Source organism: Corvus kubaryi, unplaced genomic scaffold (genome assembly GCF_017639235.1).
Source record: "Corvus kubaryi isolate FWS band 111438036 unplaced genomic scaffold, C.kubaryi_AGA036_p1.0 71, whole genome shotgun sequence".
NCBI classification, from domain to species: domain Eukaryota; kingdom Metazoa; phylum Chordata; class Aves; order Passeriformes; family Corvidae; genus Corvus; species Corvus kubaryi.
Window position 1 is genome coordinate 12,482,195 of NW_024582059.1, and position 27,349 is coordinate 12,509,543.

The 27,349-nt window shown below is 41.1% G+C and overlaps 1 protein-coding gene across 1 annotated transcript in view; it reads right to left on the reverse strand.

The window, feature by feature from the left end:
• The window catches only part of GRID2 (glutamate ionotropic receptor delta type subunit 2), a 473,900-nt gene extending 452,170 nt beyond the window's left edge, over nt 1–21,730 (reverse strand). The window contains exon 1 of the mRNA XM_042050040.1: nt 20,676–21,730. Within this exon, the coding sequence (XP_041905974.1) occupies nt 20,676–20,763 (88 nt within the window). The 5' untranslated portion in view covers nt 20,764–21,730. The remainder of the gene's footprint in view (nt 1–20,675) is intronic.
• Nucleotides 21,731–27,349: the final 5,619 nt, after the last annotated feature.

Sequence of the window (27,349 nt, forward strand, 5' to 3'; positions counted from 1 at the left end):
GTGCACAAAACCAACAATATTCGCATACAGGAGGCCGAGTTACCTACTGACATTACCACCTGCCTGCTAGTATTACATATGTGTACCCACACACTCCTTCTAAAAATAAACATACTAAAAATTCTAAAAATAAACACTACTATTTAACTGATAAACAGAGTTTATAGCTGAAAGTCCCTTTTAATAGGCAGTTATGGATTTAAAGAACAATCAATGCACTGTATTTCTTCCCTCTTGTCTTAATTATTGTTCTGCATAGTTACAAATGATGAATAAGGAAGAAGAAAATTAGAAGGCAAATTAATTCCTTAATCTATTCAGAAAACACTGTAGGATTATACAAACATACACGGAATTACTCATAGAAGAGCTATATAGGCATACTGAGACAGAAGGAAAAATAATTGATATGCAGGAGAAATAACTGTTAGCAACCAAAAGGAATAGTTTATCTTCTACAATAGTAGCAGCCTTAACATTACCAATTTAGATAGCAGATATCCATAAAATCAATGTACTTAACTGTTAGTCTGGGTTAAGGCATCCTTAGTAAACACTACAGCATAAAATAAAACAAAATCTTACAAGGAAGCTTTTATTAAGCTATAAAAAAACCCAATGTCCACCCATGTAATTTCTTTGTCTTGAATAAAAAGAAAATAGTAAGTTTGGGGATTTTTTATTTTTTTAATTTAACTCGCCTTGTTTGTAACATTAGTATGTGGGTCAGTCACGGTTCTCTAACCATGAAATTCTTCAAATAATTATTTTTAATCATTTGTTGAAATAGAAGCTATAGTCCATTTTCAGTAATGGTACAAGTAAATCGTCTCTCTCAATATTGCTGGGGGAATGAAATAGTAAAAGTATGTGGTTGCACGTGGCTGTGTAAGTAAATATGTGTATGAACAGTCTAGGAAGAATTCCCACTGCCACACTAAAACATTTTATATATATACTGTCATCGCCTTGTCAAGATCTGGCAATACCACCTCAGTTACATATTACAGATCTTATCTTTCAGAGGGAACAGAACATTCTGAGTGTGCCTCAGAGTGACATGGAAAAGCTCAAGGCATGAGCTTTTGTTTGTTTTGAAGCTCCAGATTCTGCTTATCTGCTCAGGATGCCCCAGCTTTTCAATGTTCTCTTATAAATCCTAATAACTGCAAAATAATGTTCTGAAGATAAGAACAGAGCCAGAAACGCTCACTGTTGTCCACACAATGTAACAAGATGAATGACTTGCCCAATGTCATGCCAGCATTAGTGGAAATAGCAAAAAACAAAGGAGTCTCCTGAGTGCAAGTCAAGTGCTTTAACCACAGCATTATTCTTACATCTAAAGTGCACTGCTAATCGGACCTTGCTTGCTCAGAAAACATTCCTAAAGCTGAAGGTCTACTGTGAGTGCTAACATTTCTTCCTATTAATATTTTAAATAGGATTTGACTATTCAGCCAGCATAATAAACAATACAATTCTTCCTAAAATGTGAATTCATGCTTAAGACTTACAGTTGTTGGGTAACTTTAAAAAAAACCTGCTTTTACTCAGCCTGGCCTGAAATGAAATACCATAAAATTATCCATTCTTTTAAAAAGCCTTGCAGATGAAGAATCTGAATTACTTTAAACTGAGCTGTGAAATGCATGAACTTTTCAGAGCTTATTCAAACTTAATCCCTTTAAATATTTGAAGTATACAACGTTGCAAACCTGTCGACTTCAGTGTGAAAATAAAGGAATACAAATACAATATGCTTTATACTTGTACCCCTCAGCCACCTGTAAAAAGGCAAATACAGATCTAATAGGAAAAGACAATTAAGGGGAGTTTGCTGCCCTTAAGAGACACAACTGGAGATACCGACACATGCGCTTATAGGACAGCCAGATGAGAAAGATGAATCCCAAATTATAGAAACTCCACACAAATAAGCAGGGCAGTAGGACATCCTTCAGAACACAGCAGTGGATGTTTTTGGAACCACAGAAAAGGTGAAGCTGACCAAGGGGTGGTACACAAGTAAGGACATGCAGAGAAAACACTCATCTTGGATGCAGACTGCTCAGTGGAACAATGCATATTTTTTTTTTTCTTTTCTGCTCAGGAAACGTGTCTCACCTCTTTTTTTGATTCCTATGTCAACTTTGAGCAGTGGGTGAGGAAACCAACTGATTGCTAGGCTTGTTTCATTTGCTGTACATATCCTGCAGGCTGCACATCAATTTAGTGGTGCCCCTCTTTCAAAACCACACAATGTTTTGCAGCAAGCTGTTCTGTTAACTATTAGGGCATCTTCAATTATTATTTCCAATAGAGAAGTTGCTCTCAAAATTACTTTTCTGTTTCAAAATCTTGGTAAGAAGAAAAAAAGGTGTGAAATTAAAGATGATTTTAAGGCCCACCTGAAGTACAGACATTAATTCAAAAACAGATGTGTACTTCTCTGCCCTAACACTTGCTCTGCCGTGTAGAATAAATGACATTGTTTTAGTTAACCTGTTCTTTGGCGGACTTACAATGTTGTAGTGTTCTAGGTCAGAGAAAAAACAAACACATAATCCTCTGGTAGTTCAGGAAATCATCTAAAATTTTCAGGTTTAGGCTTTCAAACTGGATATTTCAGGTTCTAATTGAAAGTAGTGCAGCAAATGCAAAATAGAGCAATTCCTTCAGATAACACGTTTACCTGCAACAGCAGATAAGAATATGTAAAAAAATAAACAGTTTGTTTCCTATTTGTGGGGAGATGCATTTACAGTGCCTTTTGGAACACTGTCATAATTGCCTTTACACAAGCTAGAACTTGGCTGCTTTCATAAATAAACATATATATTTTTAACTTGCACCCAAAGCCCCAGTTTCTGCCCATAACAGTAGCAATCCACATCAGCACTTTCCACCCTCCAGTAAAACTGAGCGAATACTCCAGCTCCATCCCTCACAATCATCTTGGAAGCATATCACAGAATAAGCTCATTGCTTGCATCCAAATTTTGCCTTCCTAAAATAGAATAGCTTGTTCTAGTCATTGATGCAAAAAATACATTTTTACAACCAACAGTTGTACAGGAAGCTTCAAAGCTCTCAGCTGAAATGGTATCACTGGCATTGGCCATGCAGATACAGTGCAGCACAAGGCAGAGCTCTGCCTGAAGAATGCAAACACAGCAGACAAGGCAAAAGGTGTTCAGTAAGGGGATATATTTCTCCCTGTGGAAAAGAGAGGTTCAACAAGTCAAGGCAATAACTGAACAGGGTGCAACACTAGCTCATACGGAGCCCTGATGATCCCATTTTGATATCATTGTCAATCATTGCATGTGTTCCTCCAGATCAGGAAAGAGTCCAAAACTGAATTCAACTTTCACAAATTCTAATCTTATTCCTTAAGTATAAAACTACTGTTTGTCTCCTTTCCCGTTAGCCATAATAAGAATAAGGCATGGAATAGAGGATATACAGTTGTTGCCCTGAACAGATGTCAGTGTAGTCCATCTTGTTCTGTCTTTAGCAGTTGACAGTAATCAATGTTTCAGAAACACTGAAAATTAACTTGCTTCTGAATAAGGCTTTTCCTGTTCAGACAAAAATACTTAAAGTAATACAAAATACCAGAAGAGTAATAGGAATAATGTACCAGTGGGATTCCCACCTATGTTTAAACCTGAATGTGAATTTTCCCTAGTCAGTCTTCCTCAATTCACACATACATTACTGAAAGGCTGCTTATGAGTATTGGCAGCTACTAATGCCTTTGCATAAAAAAATGCAAGGCAGTAGTTGATGGGAGAGAGAAGGAAAGGATAAAAGGACAAGAAGGAATTACATAAATATAGAAGATATGATCCAAAGTCCAATAAAGTCAATTGAATGATTCATGCTGATTTCAGAAGTCATGAGAGACGGAGTCTGAAAACACAGAAAATAGATTTCAAGCCCAATGGTAGGCATGCTCTTCCTCCAAAAGTTTTACAACAGAGGACATAATGATTTTATCTAAAAGAATCATCTATAAGAAGATAGTTATAGCCCATTTTGTTTCCTTTTAAATGGCTCTGGCAGTTTTTCTAACATGTGATATGAAAAATATTTTCTTTTATTTCCCCCCACATTATGTCCTAAAAAATGGTTCTATCCACACACACTCAGGTCTGTCAGACTGCATTAGTGGCTCCACTACCACAGCCCTTGGGAATGATGAAAATAATGTCAGCTGGGAATTACATGCCCTGCTTGAAAAAAGGTGCATCAGTGACTACTTTGAAAATCTACTTAGCCCTTCACCGCGTTCCAGTTAGAGATGAGAAAAGGAACATGGCCAGCAGTCTTTATCCTGATGACCGTTCCAGCAGGAACTATCACCAAGAAAAGAATTAGTACAGGATTAAAGCTCCATTTGAACCAAGCAACAAGTTCAAGTGCACACTATGGTCAGACAGTGAGAGGGGACAATGACACATTCGTTCAGATCTTTACAGAATAGAAAAAACCTAAAGTCTGAGAATATTTCAAGGCTGTAGTCAGTCTGCAGCACCAGCAGTCTGCAAAAATACTGCTTTGCATGACATAAAAACAAATGCATCAAAAATCCTTTGTTGTGTCACTGCAAAAACTTCTTGGCTGCACAACTTAGTATTATCAATTAGAAAAAAAACCCTGAGCTTCTCTATCTGCTCTTCACTTTTGATTACATATAAATGCAGCTCAATACAGACTATACATTGAACATGACCAAGTAATTCAGGTACTGTGCCCAGCCAAGTTAGCTCTAGGATCCCCAAACCAGTGTCATTTATATCATGCAACCAGCAAGAACCTAGAAATCCTCTTTTACAAGGAGCAGACTGATAAATAAGCAATTTAACTAGGATTTTTTGCTCCAAATATTGTGTAGTGCTAATAAATATAATCTGTCAGCACAGATGGGGAAAAATAAGAAGTAACAGAAGCAGAAATATTTCCCAAATAGTTTCAGGCTAAAAGAATTACTGAAGCTTTCTTTTGCCTTTTTGGTAACAAAGATACAAGAGCATTGTCCTGGGGCATGAGACCAAGTAAATGAAGCTTATGGGAAACAAGACACCAAGATTACAAAACCTTCACCATGGACTGCTTTCTACTACACACTTTTTGCAGACAGCACATCAAACAGATCTATCATCTCGGATGCTCTCACCCCAACATGGGTACTTAGCAATGCTATTGGATGAACAGCACTAGGGAACACAATTTGCCATTTAGCTACAAATTTCAGTGACAACTCTTGCCTTAAAGCTGCTGCCTCAGAAACTTCTCCATTTCCTCCCTACCATTTTGCCAGATCTCAACATAAATATGCTTGCATGCCAATACACAGTCATTTCATCTCAAACGTATCGATCTCCATAAACACAGGTTTTTGCAACATAGGTTCTGTGACAATAAATATCATTGCTGGTATCAACTTCTGTCTGGAGGGAGTGGCCCAAGACATGCTGAAGAGAGAACTTGCTAGAAGTACCTGCTAAGGAGCAGAGAACTCTCCACTTTGTTGGCTTCAACCCTTGGCATTTCACGAGCACAGGAAACTGCTGGCATGCGGCTAAAGCCTTAAGTGCCCTCTGAAAGTGGTTTCTGTGATAGGAAAATAAGGGGAAGCGTGGGATGGGATGAGAGAATCTTGTTGGGAATGACATAGGTAGGCAGCTGCATACACAAAACAGGATAGTCAGGGGTGGCCAGGAGCACATCCAAGCTGTTTTGGTGAGAAGGTAAGGAAAGGAGGAGAACCTTACACCTGCCCAGCTATGAGCTGGTTTAGCTAACATGAGTGGCTCCTCATCAAACTGTATCAGGATACTCCTGTGCGAGCTCACTCTCAGATTTGTGCCATTTAGACCCAAAACACTTTTAGCCAGGCTACTCTACCTTTTGCCAATCACACTTTTAAAAAGACACTTGCTTATTTACAAATATAGGTATGTACAGAGGAGGATTCGCAGTAAGGACTAAGTTTCTGAGCACTTCTAGAATTTTTTTTTAAATCCCACAAAACACCTCTCTGCACAGCTTTAAGAAAATTCCAATGATTCTAAAGGAAGAAGCAGACAATAAATGTGTGCCTTGCACAGCACTTTACCTTTTTTATACTCAATCCTGGAGGCAAAATTCATGAAGTCCTGCAACAAATCACCAACCACCTTTTCCCTTGCTCCTTACTCTTTGGTGCTAGAACAAGTGCTTCCTTTCCTTGCTCCTGGTGAAATCAATCTCATTCTTCATCAAGATGCTGGGAACTAGAGGGATCAGTGAAAAGACAGCTGCTAGAAATTGCTTTGAGTCCTTTCAAAAATAATGGATTCATGAGGTAGAGATTGGCTTCCTTAGCCCTCTCACGAGTTACTTCTTAATAAAGTTCAGTTCCTGCTCGTATGTGCTTTGAATCTGTCAGTATTGAAACAGTTTTAAAAGGCAAGATAAACATTTACATACAAGGAGACAAGCAGTGAAACTGATGTGGGAATCTATCTGGCTTCGTTCTCATGCAGGTCACCATGTGACAGACCCAGCAGAGATTACTCAGCACCCAGTCACAAAAAACAGCGATCCCTTCAAGGGGCAGGTTTATTGACTGACAACTGTGGGCTGGGCAATTCTATTTCATCGGCCATTATTCACTGTAAATGTGTGAAAAATCCATCTGGTTTTATTTCTCTGTATACACCAGATATGAATGGAAAGAAAAACCTGTCTAAGCAAAAAGTAAGAGCATGACAAGAATATACTTATGGTAAGACCTCATTCTCACAGTTCAAACAGTCTCTGTTCCCTCTGCCTCACACAGAGGTTTGCTAACACAATAGAAGATGGCTCTCTGTACTCCCTCTCACATCAGATAAACCAAAATACCACTCAGTGATAGTACAAGACAACATAGTAGCTTGAACTGAGTAACAGACAGACAAGAAATCTTTCATTCATCCTGGATTTACAGTTACTTGTCTCAAACAAGTAACTTTATGGGTAATCAGCCTGTCTACATGAAAAACAAGGAAAGCAGCGTGGGTTTCTGAGGGGCATTTTGGAAGAGGTGAAAATCTTTACACCTAAAATAACAAGTGAAAGACCTGACTCCTCAAACACACAATCAGTTCCAGTTGTACTTCCAGCATAGAAAAAATAATACAAAAGAATAATGCAGGGTAGAACTGGTTTATAACTGAGGAGAATTTGACTTAGCCAGTCTTAGCTACATGGGCCACGTGGCTGTTGCACCAATAGGCCTATGGACATACAGTACCTGTACCTCAGCAAGAAATGCTGATGAAGATTATTTCAGCTAAAAGAATATGAGATATGATCTATTTCTGTGCAAAGCAAGCTAAGAACATTAGTTATACTCCATGCAAGACTATGAATAAACAAAACTCAGCAAATCCTTCTAGGAGGAGGAAGAGAAAGACACGAAAAACGCTTCCACTTGGCCACATTTTGCCTTTTCTTCTCAAATGGAATTTTTATAAAATGCATCTTCTAATATGGATCTTCAAAATCCTTCCTAAAATAGACAATGCAACAACTACTTGTAGTCTGTCATTACTAGATTTCTCTTCTTACTCCCTTCTTTAAATACTGTGCAAGATTTGGCTGTTTGCTAATATGAGTGAAGTAGCTTTATTACTATCACAGAAAGCATTTCCTAACAGATACCAGTAAGTTAGACTGGCTTTTGGAATAGGTTTAAAACTGGTCAGACCCTCTTCCTACCAGAAGCTGAATTACTTCTGCATATTCAGCTGAGAGAAATCTAGGGATGGAGATGTTCTGGTACCAAGAACATTTCCAGCCACAGCTCACACTCTTCAGTGCAGCTCAACTTCCACATGCAGAAAGGGCTGAGTGTTTAGGTGGTGTTCAAAACCCCATAGGAACACTGAACAAAGAACTGTTTGTCAGTCCACAAAAGTTATATTATAAGGAATGAAGCTTTTTACATACCCATGGGGAACACACTCCCTTGTTGTTTTACCATGCAAACTGTATTTTTAGTTACCACTGAATTCTTGCTGTGATGAGAAGTGGTTGTAAATAAAAAGGATTCTGCTTCGAAACTGGGGACCAAGCTGGAAACAGTTAGAAACAGGCACCATTCTAGTCATATACCACAAATATTTACTCCTTTATGTGAGCTGAGAGTGTGACACAAAATCTCTAGAAGTCAGTGGTCCCCACAAAGAGTTTGTGACTTCCTGAACTAAAATACTAATTTAGAGTTAGACTTTTCTTCATGCCGTGACTCCTCTGCTCTTTCTGGGAATTATGGAGATTTTTAAATAGTACTAATTCTCACTAGCAGATGGTAGTAGCACTTTGTCAGAGCATTATTACATTTAAGTTAACACTTTGGAATTTTAATGCAACGGCTCCAAGACTTACTTCTCAAACCCCTCCATAAAAGGGCCATTTCAAAGCTTACATCTACGACTGCTGCCATCCACTGGCTTCAATCCATTTTAAGAAGTAGCCTTTGAAATAGCAATATTAAAAAATGATAAAATACTTCCAAATCTAAAACGGTCAGGGGGAATTTGTGAAATGAACCGCAACAAGGAACCTCTGTTGTATTACCAAAGCAATGCCAACAACAAAATACATCTCCATGGCCCTTACTCCTGAACCTCTTTCAAAAAACCCAAATGCTGGTTATTTCTGAGGAGCAGGCGTTTACTCATTGCAGATGCCTGGAGGTGAGAGCAAAAGAAATCAGCACATGCTTGTTCTGAAGGGAGGATTAGTCAGAATGAAGGGATGAGGGCAACGGGGATGATTCCAACAGCTTCCAAATCACCAACACCAGCAATTTCAATATTCTATTTGTTACTCCAAGTTTCTGGTACAAAATGACGCAAGGACCTTGTTTATAGAAAGTTAGCCCCTCTCTCCCTTTCATGTTCTCTGTGGAAGTCTGTAAACCTAGTATTTTCTGAAAACACTTGTACTCCTTACTTGACACAACACAAAGAGCCAATTAATTCTAGCCTCAGGGACATTTGGCAGTCTTACAAAAAATGGGGGGAAAAATGCATCCCTTTAAAAAAATGCTAAAAACCTCCAACCCCACAGTACTTTAATGAACAGACTTTTTTTTCTTTTTTTTTTTTTTAATGACTAAATCCTAAGATGATTTTCAGCAATAGCAGTTTCCAAATGCTATCATTATCTACCTTCCCCTGAGGAAGTATTTACCTCCTCCTTCCACACATCGTTCCCTGTTGTTAGAAATCATTGACCTCAAACAGAAAAATATTTTAAAAAACTACTATCCCAGTTCTTAATGTGTCTCATTTACAGGAAACACAAGCCAGTGGCTGTGCCTTTACTGCCTTGAATGGGGGTTGGACAAGGAGGATGTTGACAGAAAACCAGACCAAATGAGGACATATGCCACAAGATAAGTGTGAAAGGAGATCCACTCACCACTCTGGAGCTTCACTGAAGAAAGATGTAACTTTTAAAGCAAGCTATGCAGCTATTTGAGATGAGGAGAAAACTAGCACTCGCCCCCTCATTCCATGAAAGTCACGGCAGGCTTTGCATCCAGAAGCTGCATTATTTACCCTTTCCTTCCTTCCTAAATTAGGTCAAAAATCAATGGAGCAGAAGCTGTGGCTGTGTGCATCCCTTCCTCCTACTCACCAGCCACAGAAGCTGAGTTTAAAAGGAGGCATGGTACAGACCAGCCGATGAAATAAAATGCTAAGATAATGCTGAGGCACAGGAAGGTACAATACTCTTGGAGTTACCCTGGGAGGAGAGGAGTGGAAGATGACACCTCAGTACTCATTGTTTGCATCTGTGTACAACAGTATTAAACAATACAAAGGTAAAATGGATCTCACTTTTCTGCCAAATAACCAGGTACAATTATTGGCTGAAAAAACTCAAAAAATTAAGGTCTATCACACAAACCAAATGCTGTATGGTAAAAGCTATAGAGGCTAGACAGTGAGAAACAATCCCATTTTCTAATGTATAATTTAGTTTCTTTAAAACTTAATATTATCTCCTAGCTATATTGTTCTCAAAGCATCATTTACATTATATTATTAATCTTTTCGGTAATATTTGTGCCATTCCAGTCCCTCGCTCCTTTGGATTTCCCAACTTTTCTCATATGCATAGGCATATAGCCCTCCCCTACAAGGCCTGTCCCAAACATAAAGCCCAGTCTCCAAACATAACATTTCCTGCTATTCCTTGAGTACAGGCATCCTGTACTCTTACAGAGATAGGCTGCCCGTCATGCGTGCCAACCCTTCCAAATGTTTCCTGCATCCCTTTACCACCCAGCCAACTCCCACCACTGCTAATCCCCTTATAAAGCTCCCACATAGAAGGCACCACCAGAACCCTGCCCATAGTGGTCCTGCTCCCAGAGAATCTCTGTGGCAGAGAACACGTATTTTTTTCCGGCCCGCTCCCCTCAGCCATTTTATTTGACATAGGCCATATTTGACATATTTGACATTTTATTTGACATCGCTTTGCAATGACACCAAAAATGGCAGAACTTTTTCAAGTAAATGAGCGTTTCTCATGTATCTCCAGGATGCAATCCAATTCCATAACAGGAGAGCTACTTCCAGGAGTTGGAAAATCATTTCTCGAGATTGTTTCAATAATATTTCCATAGCAGTACAAAAGTTTCGCAAGACTTCCAAATGAGGCTGCAGATACTTTCAGAATAATTGACTATATTAAAGTATCTCCTTTAAACAAAGTAGGGAATTTTGCAACATATATAGTTCCACTTTCCCAAGAAGGGGTTTTCTCCTCCTACCTAGTCTTCCAAAACTGTACTATGAAATATTTGTCCAAGTGAGACAGAGAGTGAGAGTGGGCATATGCATAACCATGCATTACCTCCTGTACTAGGTAAACTCAGAGAGTAACATGGTGGCAGCTGATGAGGTAATGATTGTTTCTATTTGGCCAATTTAATCAGTGTTACTGGCAATAACATATTGTAGGTAATAATTATAAACACATTGCTGCCCTTCATTTCTTGTCAACTCTTTCACCTCACAGCCCCAGATCAGGAAATTTTGATACCAGCCACACAGCACCTGCCCTGACAGGACATCCCTGTAGATATTTCTACCTGCTTTCATCCCTTTGTACCCAAAGTGATCATTCACAAACATGAATGAGTGAATCTGCCTCTCAAAAGACACACAAGTCTCCAGGTGTACAAACCGAGTCGCAGACAGATCCAAGCCCTCTCTTTCACTTCATCTTCAAATCTCCTGACAGCCAACTTTTTGTTTCATATTTGTACAACTTCCAGCACGGTGGGGTGTCATTTCATGATTTGTATTCACGTTAGGCTTCCTGCCTGCAAGCAAAAAGCCTCCCAAATCTTCGTGTTGTTACTTAAGGTGGAAACTAATACCATCCCAAATTAAAGAAAAATCCAGTCAAATACTTTCAATAAGAATGTTCTTCTGACTACTGAAAAAGTACCTATTTATATATTCTATATGCATACATTAATACATACACAGTGCTTTCTATCAACCTGTAACATGGAGCTAGAATAGCTCCAGAATAGTAAATCTTTAAAGATGTTTCTAGCAAATAGATTAGTGGACATACTTCAATACTCTTCAGCCTATTTATTCCCAAAGAGGAGAGCTGAAGGAAGACTACCTTTAAGAATAAAAACCAACTTTTCGAGGTGTATTTGTCTCAAAAAAAGGTCAAATAAGTGGAGTTCCAAGGAAATTTCCAGAGAAAAAACAGTTTTATCCGTCCAAATAACAAATATTTGTGTTATGGTATGTTTCAATTTTTCTTCCTGGACATTAAAAGCAGATATTTAAGAGCATAGAACAAAGTGACCATCACAACTTCTTGCCACGAGCCTGGAATGTGAGAAAGAAACTAATAAAAACAATGAAAGGGAGAAATTAATGTGTTTTAATAAGACCTAAAATAGCTATCGTCTTTCCACAGACCACGCTGTACACTGGCCACACACTGCCATTACCCTACAGTGGCTTCACTGAGCAAGAAATATCTTTTCTACTGTCTTTTTCCCTTTAACAACTCTCTAGTACATGAAAAGGTTTTAAAATATTTCTCAAGTGTTTAGGTTGAACACTATAAAGATGGCAAGAAGGCAAAGGATATACAAAAAGAAATATCCTTGCTTAATAGTGTATGGTCTGGAGATACCCCCATTGTGTGCTTTTAGCCCAGGGTACACTGCCAGACAATTTTAATAGTGATTGTAATCAGCGAGGTAACTCTGCAGTAGTGTCCTGGCACCTGAGAAATACAACTGACATCTTCAAAACATCCCAAAGGCTCAGGAGGCTGAGCTTGACTGAGATGAGTTCCTGCATGCTTTAAAACCAAAGCAATTTACTGTCTGTCATCAGGTCTAGGTCCCAAACAGAGGTCTGGAGTTGGCATCCCAAGGCAGGGAAACCCGCCCTGTACAAAGTTTCATTTCGTTATTTAAAAATGGGTTTGCAAAATTGTTTTATCTGTATACATTAAAATTAGGCACAGCAAATCCAGGCCTGGCATTCAGGTCTGCTGTTCTGCCATCCTCTGCTCTCTCCAGAGCTATCATCCAGAGCTCCTTTCCACAGCACTGGAGTGGTGCTGTTTGATTTTGATTTATCACAAGTGAATTATTATAATGAAATCACCAACTCGATTTAAGCCTCTGAGAAAGATATGGTTGGACTAACAAAAAATTGTTCTGCAAAACAAGCAATTATTGTTAGGTTCACTGGATATTGGCCTTAGCAATCCAACTGATTACAGAAAGTTAATGTTTTAAAAAGCAATGAAAAAAAAGGTATTAAATCCTTTAAAGCTGCATGAAAGGCTCCAGGAGGAATTTTACAGTTATTTTCACTGCATATTTTATTAGATATGTGATATTTTATTCATGGGTAAAGCAAATAAAACAATTAGGAATAATTAACATTTCAGCACAGAGTGTTATCTAATACATTAAAATACACATCTAATTCTTCATTTAAATTCTGTATCCTCACATTTTCCCCTTTCCGGTTCAGAACTTTTCCATTGAGCATAGCATTTACAGGAGCATTATATAGCTCCTAAAGAAATAGAAACAGACAGAACTAGTGGCTTTTGCCTTTGATATCTTATTTTCCTCCCCTCCTTGCATTTTTACTCATTTTCTTTTTCATTTTCCTCTTGATTATACAGCTTGTCAGATAAACCAAGCATAACTTTCAAGAGACTTTTTCCCTTTCGTCTTTTCCACCCTACTCCCCCATCATTTCACAACTAATGTGTGTAATGGAAATCTACTTTAAATCTAACCCTGCTCTTACAAATCCATCCAGTTTACAGTTGACTAAAACTAGAGTAATTGCCTCTGTACCACCTCTTCCACCATAACTTTAATGCTATACAGAAATGCTGTAGTTACTGTATTATCCTTTCTCATTAAGTAAGTGTCACTTTTTATGAGGGCTTTTCTTTCTTTTTATTTAATGCAGCACTTACAGCTCTCACAATATCCTTTCCTTGAGCTTTTGTGGTTAGTCCCAGACCAAAGCAGGAAGAAGTCTCTCCAGCTGAAGTGCACTCTGCGGTACAATACAGGACACAAAATACCTCCTTCTCTGAATTAAGTATATTATCACTGAAATTAGGACATAAATTCTGAACCTTACAAAATTACAGCACTGCACAATATCAAACACGCTCCCTTGCCAGGTTTCAGAAGTGTCATCCAAACACCAGCACATTTCATTTACTAGCCTTCAATTTCAGCCTGTGTCCTCCATATTAGAGAGATCACTTATGACTCTCCAAGTCACATAAGCCTTTATTAATTATAGTGGTTGCAGACACAAGAGAATCTTTCCCTTACTCCACCAGCTCTCACAACTGCTTGGCAAGCAATAACCAGAAACCAAAGCCTGACTCCTGTATTGAAGAATAGCAGAGGGAACTGCCCTGACGGTGCTCATGGGAAATCCAGACAGACACCTGTTCCTCACCCACTCCTCCTCCAAATGCTTCCATATCAGTCTTGGTTTTTTACTTTTTTTTTTACTTACTAATTACTATGACAAGAACACAAAACTACATCCTGCCTCTGTGGGGGTGACAACAGCATTTCCTCTTCTCCTCGTGCTGCTTCAGATGGACAAGCCAGCTTAAAGCTGCGCCCAGAAGGCTTTGCCCAGGCCTTCGTTACCTGGTATTGAGGATAGATTAACTAGCACTGCACCAAACTTATCCATTTAGCACATATTCCACGCCACGTGTCACACTGCACTCCCTCAGTATTGCACCTTTTCCAATACAGCCTGCTAGCCTAGATGAGCGAGGAAGCCACGGTCAACACTTACTCCGGAAAAGGCCAACAAAACTCATTTTGGTAACTACTGCAAGCAACAGGCCAGCAACTACTTCCTCACAGACATAATACATGATGCAGGAAGATAATGTAACACCACAGAAGGAGAGGAAGTGCATCTGTATGCAGGAAGCCCAGTAGGAAGCCAGGGACTACACCACCAGCCTTGGGTACAAAACACCTCAAAGAAACATGAGCTGTCATGACCAGCTCCCAGCCACTCTGTCAGGTTGCCAACAACCTGGCTGTTATGCTTTACTTTTGTGCTGTGACAGTCATGCTCTTGGCACTTCTAGATAGCACAAACTGTATTTGAGGCTCTCATAAATGGGTGTGAGCATGACCAGAGCTATGAACTGGACTCTAAGGTCTATAGGATGCGCAGGTGTGGAGCTGCCCAAGTTCTGACATGCATGCCAACCCTGAATCTGAAATTAAAGTTTTCTTCAAAATTTCAACAGCTTAGATAATAACTTACTTCTTCTGGAATTCAAATCTAAATGAAAAAACAAGAAGAAAAAAAAAAGCAACAATTGAATTTGCAGACGCAGAAAGGTATCTGAATTTGCCTCATTACCAATGTATTACCTGAAATCAACCTTTGGCACATACCACCATGTATCATAATATATGTGCAAAATATGTTTTCAAAGTTTGATCATTTTCTTATAATTGCTCAAAATACTTGAATACTACTTCCTTTTCTTATTGGTCGCTTGTAAGCCCAAACATCAATGGTAATTATCTGTGTCTAGTAAGTTCGTGAACATTAAAGATACAAAACAAAATATGTTTGGAGAGAGTGTAGATGGAAAGAGTGTTACCATGTTGTCATATATAACCCAGGTAATTAAGAAAATTAATTAGAAACTGATAGCCAAATAGAACTACTCTTACACATAAACTGTTTTTAAAACCTTTTTTCACTATGCTGAAAAAAAAAAATCAAGCAATGGAGTAGCAGTAAACAAAGGGTAAAAATACAAACCTCAACTCAAAAGGCAAAAGCCTCCAATAAATTTCAGCCAAAACCAGGCTGTCATGGCAGATTATAGATAGCTATACGTCAAATGGAAGAAAATAATGTAAGTTCAAGTCTGTATCTAGGGAGTAACCTAATGGCTTACAGAAGTCATCTCTTGCCAATGCCACTTGCTTTACAGGGCCAGGGAGTGGAAGAGAACCATACTTAATGCCTTTGTTCATTAAGTTAAATGAACCTTAGTTGGTAGGTTTATGCAGTCACAGTCTTGAAAGATTTTTCTCCAGTGTGTTTTTTCAAAGATGGCATTGTGAGAATAAAGGCTCAGTGCATCCCTAAGTACTCATGTGAAAGCACAGAGTAGCAGCAGTGATTGCCATGTCAGACATTTGTTAGGGCACCACTTGAAAACGGATGGTTGATTTTTTTTTTTTTTTTTTTTTACTCTGCCTTTATCAAGGACAAGGAACCTGATATAACACTACAAGTTATTTAAGAACATGAAAAGGAGCTGCCTGCTGTGGTCAGCAATCCACAGGCTCAGCTTAAAATCTTTTGAAGTCAACTAAGCAACTCACCTGGATTATGACAGACTCTGGATCAGGCCCTGAGGATGACTAAGAAACACTCCAGAAAGCAGTGACACCTAATGGCAAACATGCTTTTGGATGATGGCAAATCCTAATCCATGGCATGCAAAGTCATCCGTCTTTAGCAACAGAGTAACTAACACACTTCACAGGGACTGAAACACTACCACAAACCTAAGCACCTGGGAAAGTGTTTCAGAAATAACGCACGTAGAAGCAGAGAGTTTGTCACGCAGGCTGAGCATTTAAGTAGAACACAGTTACTAATAGAACCTCCTGGCTGCTCAGCCCCAGCACGCTGGGTTTCCAGATCTACACTCATAGGTGTGTTTAAAATAAGCAAGTAACCTTCCCACACCCTAGAGCAAGGAAAACAGGGACCTGAGTGCTCCTCTGTGGACACTGCAGGCACACAGAGATTTATTTGTTTTTAATAAATCTGTTTTGCTTGTTTGTCCTGTGCTTTACAAATGTATGTGAGAATACTGTAATGAACAGTTAGTGGCATACACTACATACCTCCTAATGAGGCTTCACCAACAGCACAGCAAATTAAATCCCCATTACCAATTCACAACACAACCCAAGCTGCATTGTAGCACATCAGCTTACAAGAAGAAACGTGGACGTGCATACCACCAAGCAACAAGAATCCCTTTCCCTTACAAAAAAAAAAAAAAACAAAAACATTTTAGTCACCACTAATATCAAGAGGAGAAACAAGCAATAGACCCCATGTTGGAATTGCCTTGATATTATTAACTATGGTACAGAAGAACTTAAAGGTACGAGCCAAAGCTAAGGACCCAGCAATATAGGGAACTTGTCCAATACAAGGAATGCAGCAATCCTGGCCTACAAAGTCTAAAAGCTGAGAAGAGTGAGGTAAGAGCAGAATTAGTTTTCTCTCTCAGAAAAAAAAATATTGTATATAAAAATATATATATTAAAAACAGATGTATAATTATATGTAGAAGCATATATAATATATATATAACTGTATCTTACATATATTTATGACTTTCCCATTAAAAATAAAAAAGCCAAGGGCAGTAAACTGACTGTGTATGACTGAAGTTACTGATAAACATGAAAACCAACTTGAAGTAATCAGGGAGGCTGAACTAGATTAATTAGCCTTCAAAAATACTTTAGTGTATTTTTTCAGCAAAACTTTTCTACCACACAATGTGACTGCTGCCCTGGGTGATTTTGCAGCACCTAAAACACACATATCTGCCTATATGTTTCTATAGGCACAATAGGAAATCCATAAGTGTGTACATATCAGGGGAAAATAATGAGCACAAAGTACAAGATATAAAAGCATGAGACTATCAGCGGTAGAAGATATAAAGCATATGCAAACTGTGCAGTTGACAAGGAATGCCACCTAATCCCTGCTTAATTAAAACACTCTTCTAAACTCCTGTTTAGGGAGTGAGGAGTGTGGGACGACTGATGTATGAAGAAAATATCAGGCAGCGTGGCTAATCTCAAAGACTTGGGAGCTTTCGAGCTACATAAATCAGAGCGACTTTTTGAATAGCCTCATAAAACACAGAATCATTACCATTCCACTCACGACTTCCAGATTCTTCCTACAGCATACAGATCATTAGGAAACTTCTAAGCAATCAAGTAATGTGGGACTGATGAAATTACTCAATCAATGCACGGGTTGAGAGAAGCAGCATAATACAGGATTGCACAGTTTTGACATGGTAACCCTGCCCCTCTCTTTTTTATATAAGGGTAAGGAAAATTATAGTGGAGTCGATTCATTTCACCATTTTCACAAGAGTGCTTAATGTAGTCTTTCTGAACTGCCAGTTCCTATTTATAATAGCAGGGCAGCAGAAACGTACAGACTACAAGCAGCTCTACCGATGTTTACAATATGACATAGGAAAACCTTTCTTTTTTAAATGTACACATTTACATACACACAGACCTGCTCTAATGATCAAATTAGAAACTGTGCACAGAAGACAGGAATATGAAAAAGCACTATCATAGATGGGTATCAGCCACTGTATCCCTCCCACTGACATCATCAAGTCATTAATGTCTACTCACTAAATTGTAACACTTTTTGTCATTGTCTAAGAGATGCTTGATAAAATACTTTGAGACAGAAAGAAACCTTTTACAGGAAACACATAAAATAAAACACAGCCAAGTTAAGAGAGTTTGTGCATTATATTGAAAAAAGTATGTACTATTAGGAAAAGGGTATTCATAGGTAGCATGTTATTTCTTATGACCATCTGCCCCTCTCAAACATGGAAAATATTTTCCACTTGAATATCTTAGCACAGCAGAACGAGAAAAAAAGATAATGCATTTGTTTGGTCTGTTGCCTAAGGCATCAGTACTCCCTCTGGTAGAATTTCTTTTCCCCTGAACTGAGCATTTTGGTCTTTTCTTTGGCTTTAAGAGTTCTTCTATAGTTAATTTCTTCATAGAGTACCATGCTACTGCTTTTGCTGACTCATTTAAATAAATACAGCTTTTTACTTATGTCTAAATATTTTTTGCATAAGTTTATTTAGTAAGAGTGGAAAACAGCAAAAGGGGGTCAGAAGACCAGGTCACAAAATACAGTGGTGCTACTCGGGGCCAAATTTTCATTTGTGAGCTATACAAGTTGGAATATTTAGCTGTGTACCACTTACTGTTAAAACAGTTCTAATTTCAGATCATTTATTTTCAGAGTGTTCATTTTAGTAGATTTAAAGCTCTGTATAACAGTTACATAGTTTGCCATTTTCAGGGCAACATAAGCCAGTCTATAAAAAGAGTTAATCCCCTTGTCAACTGTACTAATTGTCTCTCAAGACAAATTAATTGTGTGAGAAGCAACTACTTTGGTTTTGCTAGTTTGGGTTGGGTTTTTTTTTGCTTTCAATGAGGATTTACTGTGTTGATGTATCTAATCACTAACAGCATTATAAAAAAATTTAAAAAGAGAGTTAAAATGTGATGCATTTATCATATAAAACAAGTAAACCAAACAAATTTTCATTAACACATGGGGAGGAAAGCTGCTGTCTCCCCTGACGGTAATGCAAAGGCATACAGCTTGCCCAGCAGCACTCCTTTAGCCAGGAGGATGGGCAGCAGTGGATTGAAAAGAAACTCATCTGCCACACAGTCAAAATTTCCCCCCAAATTCTAGGACGTGATCGTTTGTTACAAGCTCTTAAGAAAGAAATCCTAAGGCTGTCTCCTAGTGTCGCTTTAACAGTCTACAACTGGGAAGCATTAAAAAGTCCTTCTCCCTTTAAAAGGAGGGCATAGAGCGCTACCTCCCCGTGCAATATTTGCTGCTTCAGTCGCACACAGCCAAAAGGACTGACCCCTATAAAGTTGCGGTACCTAAGGGGAGAGGTGGCTTGTGGGCTCGGGGACGGCTACACGAAGGGCTGGTGCACCGCTGCCCAAATATCGGTGTCCTGCAGGAAAGCTCCTGACGGCCGGGCTTTCCAAACACTCCCCGCTTCCCCTTCCAGAGAAACCCGCTACGGGTCCCCACGACAAGCACCGGCAGACATATTTATAAAGCCAGCCCCGGGGAGAGCGACAGCTGCCCCACAGACGGGGCCGGCACCGCCTCAGGAACCTCCCCAAAACCCCGGCGGGACCCTGCCCCCAAATGCACCTTCCCCGGGGCAGCGCGGCGTCGGCCGCCCGCCCGCCCCCGCTCCGCCTGCGTGCGGTGCCTGCAGATGGGCGAGCGGCCGCGGGGGAAGCGCCCTCCTCTCCTCATCTCCCCATCCCCGCTGCTCTCCCTCCCCGCGCATCCCCGGCCGGCGCAGGGGGGCGACCCGCTCTCGCCAGGCGCGGGAGCGAAGCGCCGCTCGGCAGCGGGGCTCGGCGCTTCCCAGGGATGCGCCCGCCGAGAGGGAGGGCTGGCGTGCCGGAGACGGCTCGGGATAACGGGGAGCGAGGGGGCACGGGCGGCGGGAGTGGGGGCACGGGCGGCGGGAGTGCGGGCAGCGCCGTGCACCGGCATCACCCGAGCTGCCCCCTGCCCCCGGGGCGGAGGGGAGGCCGCTGCCCTTCCCGAGAGCCGCGTCTCCGGGAGGCGCGCCTGGAGCCGGCGGGGTGGCGGCCGGGAAGGGGGTGCCGGACGGCCAGAGCCCCCCGCCCCCGCGGCCGCCCTGCCCGCCCGCGGCAGGGGAAGCGCTCACGTTGCCAAACCACCTGTTCCGCCGCGGGAGAGGAAGGCGGGATGGGGGGTGTGAAGGAAGAAAAAGTGTGGGGGGTGGGGGTTTTCCGTGGCCGTCTCCGCGGTGTGAGGAACTCGGGGAGGCGTGGGGTCTCCCCCGGCCGAGGGCGAGCCGGGGCAGCGGAAGGCAGGTTGGAGCTGAGGGGAGGTGGGGAGGAACCGAGGAAGCGCCCGAGCCCTGGGCGCCCCTATCATCAGCCTCATCAAAACCTCAAGGTCTAAAGCACATACCCCGCCGCCAAGAAACCTTTACACAGCGCAGTAGGGGAAAAAGAGGACGCCTAAGATCCTGGTTGGAAAGCAGTTATAAGAGGGGACAAAACAACAGGAAAAAAAGCAAGCGATCAAGCGAAAAAAGAGAGTAGGGGCAGCGGGGGGAGGGGGAAAGCCTTCCAAGAGAGGGAAGGTTGCAAAGGAGAGCTGGAAAAGTGTCCAGCAGCACCAGCAGGCGCAGCACCCCCTTACCGATATGAATGATTGAATCTGCAATCGCCGCTTTCCAGGTTCGAGTCCAACAGACGGACACGACCAGGATGAGGGAGAAAACTTCCATCTCCTCCAGAGGTCCAGGCTTTACAACAACAGATCTCTTCGCCACACGGTGCGGCCGTGGAGGACAGTGCAGCGCAGGAAGCCCAAGAGTTTGAGGTGCAGCCAGAGGAGCGTGTAAAATCCCGATGGCTGGCGCAGAGCCGCGGCTGGTCAGGGAGCGAGCCCGGGGCTCCTAGCGCTTCTCTCCGCGGCGAAACCCCGCGTCACTTCGCGGGGCTCCTGGGCAGCACCAGAATTGCTGGGAGCGCCGGCAGCAAATCCATCCAGCCCGGGCGCCGCCGCGGGCAGCAGACGCCTCTGCTGGTCAGACAATCCCCATCCTTCCGCTGGGTCCAGGGATCCGCTCGGTCCCGCTGCTGCACAGCAACTTCCAACCCACACCACGCACACGCTCACACACACAGACACGCGCACACACACAGACACACGCGCACACACAAGCAGACACGCACAAACCCTCTTGGCCAGAGAAGCCCCAGGAGCCCGCAGCAAATAGCTCGCCTTCAGCGAGGTGGGAGGAGCGGGCGACCGAGGGAGCAGGCGATCCCGCTCCCAGCAGCCAGATTCCTGCAGGAAAAGCCCCCCCGGAGGCCAAAAAACAAAGTGAACTTCAAGGTAATGCAGACAGTAATGCAGAAATTTCCCCCCACCCTTCGCTTAGAAAAATCGCTTCCCACAACTGGAGGAAAAAAAAAAAAATCTGCCAATGGAGCCCAGCGTGCTGTCTCTGTCGCGCAAGGTGGTGGTTGGACAGGGCAGAAGCGAGAGGAGGAGTACCCGGAGCGAGGCAGAGGAAAGCAGATGATGGTCTGCAGGTTGCTTTTGGAGCTTGCTTTGCTGGTGGGATGCAGAGAGAGCTGGCAGCTCCAGCACCAGCCAGCACGTTGCCTAGAAATGGATCACCTAGGAGAAGGAGAGAGAGCGAGAGATAAGTGCTATCAGCCAGAGAGGGAGAAACAGAGAGAGCGAGCGAGTGAGAGCGCTTCTCTCTAATAACCACCTCCTCCCCCTATCTGCAATACATGGGAGAAACAATATAGAGCCCTCGACTCCCTTGAAATCTTCAACTGGGACTAAGGAACAGACATAGGCAGGAGTGCATACAACCTAAAAATACATTGGGGGAGGGGGGAGAGAGAACCTTTTTGAAGTGTTATGCTCAGTTTAAAATAAAAACCCAACCCACCCCATTTACTTAACCTTGCAACTTCACTGTGGGGATCAAGTTCAAAGCTAGATGGGCACTTCTTCTTCCTCAGTCTTTGACAACTGAGGGACATTACTTGAACGGGAACAGAAAAAAAAAAAATCAGGGACACCTGGCCTCAAGGGGAAAATGAAGACCTAAAAATCTATTAATATTACTTTAATTATCTGTGTTCTTGATGGAATTTGCACAGTTCTTTAAAGCAATGAATTAGCTTTTTTCTTCCTCTCTCTTTAGGTAATGGAGAAAATTCTATGGGAAACATTTAGAGTGCACTTTTCATGCTCAGGATTCTATGAATTCATTAACCGATTAATCCTCAGACGTCTTGTGCTGTAGTTAAATACATTATCCCCATTACACAGACAGAGAATTGTACAGAGAGGTTAAGTATGTTCCTATAAAACAGGCTAAATCCCCACTTTATGTCTTACTACACTTTCTTCTGACTTTGATTTTTCTAGTCCCACTAGAGACAGGAAGCAGAAATCAAAGAAGTGCTCATAACGTAGTAGTTATATCCTAAATTGACACAAGCCATTGATAAGTCCTGGTAGTCAACCAGTGAGAGGTTGATCAACCAATTTTCTTCAGAATAAACCTCTTTTGAAGGCATCTTCTTAGTTATAATACTTCTAAATTCATCATAACTAACTTGTATATTTCTCCTGTTTCTCCTGACTTGCATTTGTCTTCTTTCAGCTATGGGACTGGTTGGCAAAAACAGCTGTATACCTATAAAATTTAAGGGTTTAGTTCAAGAGAGAGAAATAAGCATTTCAAGAAGAGCTAAACTAAACCAACGGCAAGACAACTGATTCTACTAAAAGAAAAACAAACAAAAATAACTAACATTACCAAGAAAAAGCACCAGCAGCAATTTCGACTTTGCTTAAGTCCACCTTGGCAGGTGAGAACTTTTCTACAAATAGTAACACTCAAAAGGCTTCAAGCCCAATCCAAAGCACAAGTCAGGGCTCATCTTTTCACAGGTTAGAATAGACTCTCTCTCTTCTAAGACCTGTAACAAATCACAACTAGAATTGCTTTAGAGACAAAAGGCATGTAAAGTGAACAAGAGATGAGCAGTGTGAAGCAAAAGTCTCACAAATTATGTCAGTCATGTGCTGCATTTGTCCCTATCCTCTCTACAAGTCACATATCTATTATCAATAAGGGCAAACAGCAAAAAAGAGGGGATTTTTTTCCTACAAATGACAATTTATGCACAGTATCAGTGAATGTAATGGGCATTAATTTCACAAGTAATAAATTTTGATTCAGCTGAGAAACTTTTGGAGCTGCTTGAATCATTATTACTTCTTCACAAAAGAACAGAGTTCACACGAAATGTTAATTCACTTCTTTGGGGGGCATGTCAGAGCAGTACTCTTTAATAATGTACAATGCACAGTAGGCAGAATAAGAAATGTAATGGAAACCTTTGGAAAATAATAACTTTTTAATCCTCAGTTTAGATAATACTAAGAATTTTGAGGCCTTATCTAGGAACCAGATGTCCTTACTGACTCTTTAAAACCTCTAGTGCCCTAAACTGGCCACACTAAATGGAATTTTTTGCAGAACTCTGTAGACACATATAACAGAATACATGAGACAGCCAAGAGTTTGTAGCTCACAAATACCCTCTAACTAATACAAAAAAAGAATTTTGAGTGGATTTCTGAATAATAATTCCAGTGGTAAAGAACACCATATAAAAAATTGACAGGAAAGAGACTGAATTTAAAAAATAAATTCAAATAAAATTACTTCAAATAACGAACGCATTATTGACTTAATATACATCTACCACAGATATAAAGTAATTTTCACTTCCTCATTTCCATTCTCTTTAATACTCATTCATTAAAAACAAAACCCATTTAAACAGAGTGAAAAAAATCTTGTGCTATGTGGTTAGTTCAAGGTATCATAAAAATATTAAAAACAAATAATTGTCTTTTCTATTCAACAGAAACAGAACATTTGCAGAAACTTAAACCTAGGGGAAAGAAAGAATTTCAGAACGGAGGAGTTACCAATACTGTGAAAATATCCTAAAAAATAATGAGCGCATCCAGGCTCCTAAAAAAGCCATAATCACCATTCGCAGGTCTTCAGCGGTTGCTGCCTCAGGAACTTTGGAAGCTGAAGTCCCACAGGTTTCAGCCATGCCACTCTCTGTTTGCTACGACTTCCCTCCCCAAATGCCCTCAAGTCCCTCAACGTCACTCCAGCTCCACTGCTGGTGTCCGTGGGAGAAGTGCCACCAGTGACCAGCCACGGTTTTTAACAGCAGGGAGGGGTTGTCTTCTTTCCAGCAGTCTGACTCAAATGTGGTTAATGGCTGATGTACCTTATGTTTGCACTGATCAGCTATTACAGTGTTGCACGTTAATGCAGCCCCTGGAGGAGCAGCAGAGAGAGGCTGTTCTTGTAAAACAGATGCAGTGCGGGGAAAAAGTGTATATCTAAAGTTTATTTCCTCACACCCACATAAAACACACTGCTACCTTAACCAAGCCAGCCTGGGACCTGAGCTTCTGTCTTCAGAGGAGAGAGAGCTAAAGCCAAAAGTTTCACCTGCTTTTCAGTAATCTAAACCCTTTATTTGGATAAGATAATGCCCCCTTCCCCATCTGTTTGGCCATACAAACAGCTCTGACCACGCAGAGGTCAACTTTTCATTTGTTTAATTCTAAGTCCCAGGAGATCCTTCAGGTATTCAAAGAAATTCAGACAGTGATAAGACACATACATGTAGAGAGCCATTTCAATGGGCACAGGATCTCCCCATAAGGACACCATTCCCAGATCATATTCTAATTTACATGAGGCAAAAAAAAAAAGTTATTAATATTAATTCTCACTATTTATAATTATTATTATGTAGGTTCTGAGAAGGTGTACCTAAATTTAAAACTTGGTATACTCAAGGCTGGCCAGATTAATATTTCATGACTAAAACAACCAACCATGAGCCTCCAACCCTAATTTATGTAGGGCAACATGTTCCATTTGACAATACTATTTCAATCTAAATAACACAGTTTCCCCCCATTTTCAAAACACAAACTGACAAATATCCCTCACCTTGCAATGCTATATTTTTTTTAAACTGCTTGCATTCTAAAAGTGCTGATATAAAGCAACTGACTGAGAGACCTACCAGAGACCATGTGCCACAAGCAAATGCTCCTGTGCCACTGAGCTGGTGCCCAGACTGTCGGGGAACGCTGCTCTCTCTAAGAGGTTACTTGAGTTGACACATCCACTCAGTCTTTGCTTTACCTGGCATAGCTTCAGACAAGAAGTCATCTGGGAGGGCTTTAGTTAAGTGGACATCTGTCCATTAGGAAATAGACTTGCTTCAGTGACCGCCAAATAACCTTTAAATTTAAGCTTTAGCCTACTGCCAATTTTTAGGTTGCTCTCTGCATTATAAGAGAGGTCCAGGTTAATAAAACCATTCCAATTCTAAGTAGTGGCCCAGATACTGACTCCATCTGTCCTGTCACACTTGGAGTGAAACATACACTCTTGGACCTCTGTCACCCCTCCTGAATAAAGTGGATAATCTTGCCTTAATGGAATAGCTTAAGGACTAACTAGTTTGTTCATTTTCAAAAAATGCAAAGTATTATACCCTTTTTCCAATTTCCTTCACTCAGTTTCTACATGGTTTAAATATGTGAATGTGTGTATATCTCCAAGAGTGTGTGTGTGTGTGTGTGTGTGCGCACATGCAGATAGGTAAATAGATAGAAAGTAGTTTCATTTGGGCGTTACAGAAATAAACAGAACATTAAATATTTACTGCATTTCAACAGACAGTGCATGATGTGGCCTTGAATATCTTATCACAAATGAATGCATCACAAAACCAGAATCAAGAGTTATTCTGCTGGGCTGGAGAATTGGGAAAAGAAAAAAAAGAGTATTGATGCAGTACATAGCAAGGATTTCAAAGCTTTCTGCTTTTTCAAAAACTACAATACAATTGAGTTTAGTTGAGAGCTTGTGTTTTATCCTTTAGCCTCACTACATAAAACTTAGAAAGTGGTTATGAAGTAAAGTCAACCCTTAGAGCAACCAGTGTTTTCAAGTGATTTTGCAGAGACTGCTGCTGAGGTAGATTTATTTTGTCTCCATTCAAACTCATGTTATAGATCTCCTACGTTGCCTGAGCCATCCTGTGATGTACCTTGCTTAGAAGCTATTAGGCTGCTGGAGGGAGGAGGACACAGGGCCTAAGAGCCATAAGGTTTATTTGGCATGGTCTGAACAGAAAAAAAAACCTTGAGAAAACAAAACAGAAGAAAAGTGGGGTCAAGTTATTCCTTTCATTGGTGCCAGAGCAAATGTGATGTTCTGAGATACATACATATGTAACATCTTTTCAATTTTAGCTATGTTAAAAGGAAACCAGAGAATAAATTCTCCCTTCACTTGCCACTTCTGTCCAGCGAATATTAAGCCAAATCTTCTAATGCCAAGTCCTTCCTGTCTCTGTAATAACCCAGCTAGCTGTCCTCCTCAGCCTCTCAGACTCTCATTCAAACTCCCTGTTATTCAGCTCTTTGCAGAATTGTTGTGCTCCTGGTCTTTCCTGGTTCCTCCCAAAGATGATTTACTGTACTTTACATGGTAAATATACAGTTTCACTTTTCTGTCTTGCTGGCATTCCTGTCCTTCTATTCCTCCTCCTGTTACTCCCTACATTGCACGGTCATAGCCTTTGTTGCTATCGTCCCTTTGCCCCTTCTTTTCTTTCCCTTCAAGAGCTGTGGGAGGGTGAAAGACATGCAAGGCACTCTCTGCCAAAGCCACATCACAATTATGCTGGGTGAAAAGCACATCCCAAATGGAGGAGAAAGCCCATAGGGGAAGCAAAGAAGCAGGGAATATGCTGACAGCTGCAGACACAGGTACAGTTTGTACCTGTGGATCTTCTGTTGGCAGCAGGAGTGGAGTGACTTTCAGCAAGTGCTTGGGCGGGTCTCAGAACCTGGATAGGGTGTGACTGGCAGTGAGAGTGCAGAAACAGCACTCCTAGTAATTGCCCAAGGGTATGGGAGTGTTTTCTGCTCCAATTCTGTGCATCTTACTCCTACCTCCTCTCCCAACATCCATTGATGACTTTGGGCTCATTCTAGGCACAGGCTAGAAGCCACCATGACGGAGAAGCACCAAGCCAAATATACCAATCCCTGGAGAAAGCGTGCATGGAGGAGAAGTCAGGAAGGTTGGAAAACTATCTTTGAGAACACAACATGTTACAGTAGAGAGAAATCTGTAGGAAAGCTTTGGTGGCAGACAGCAGAGCGGTGGCAGAGCACAGTGAAGTCACAGTTCAGATCCAAGTAGCTCTTCATTT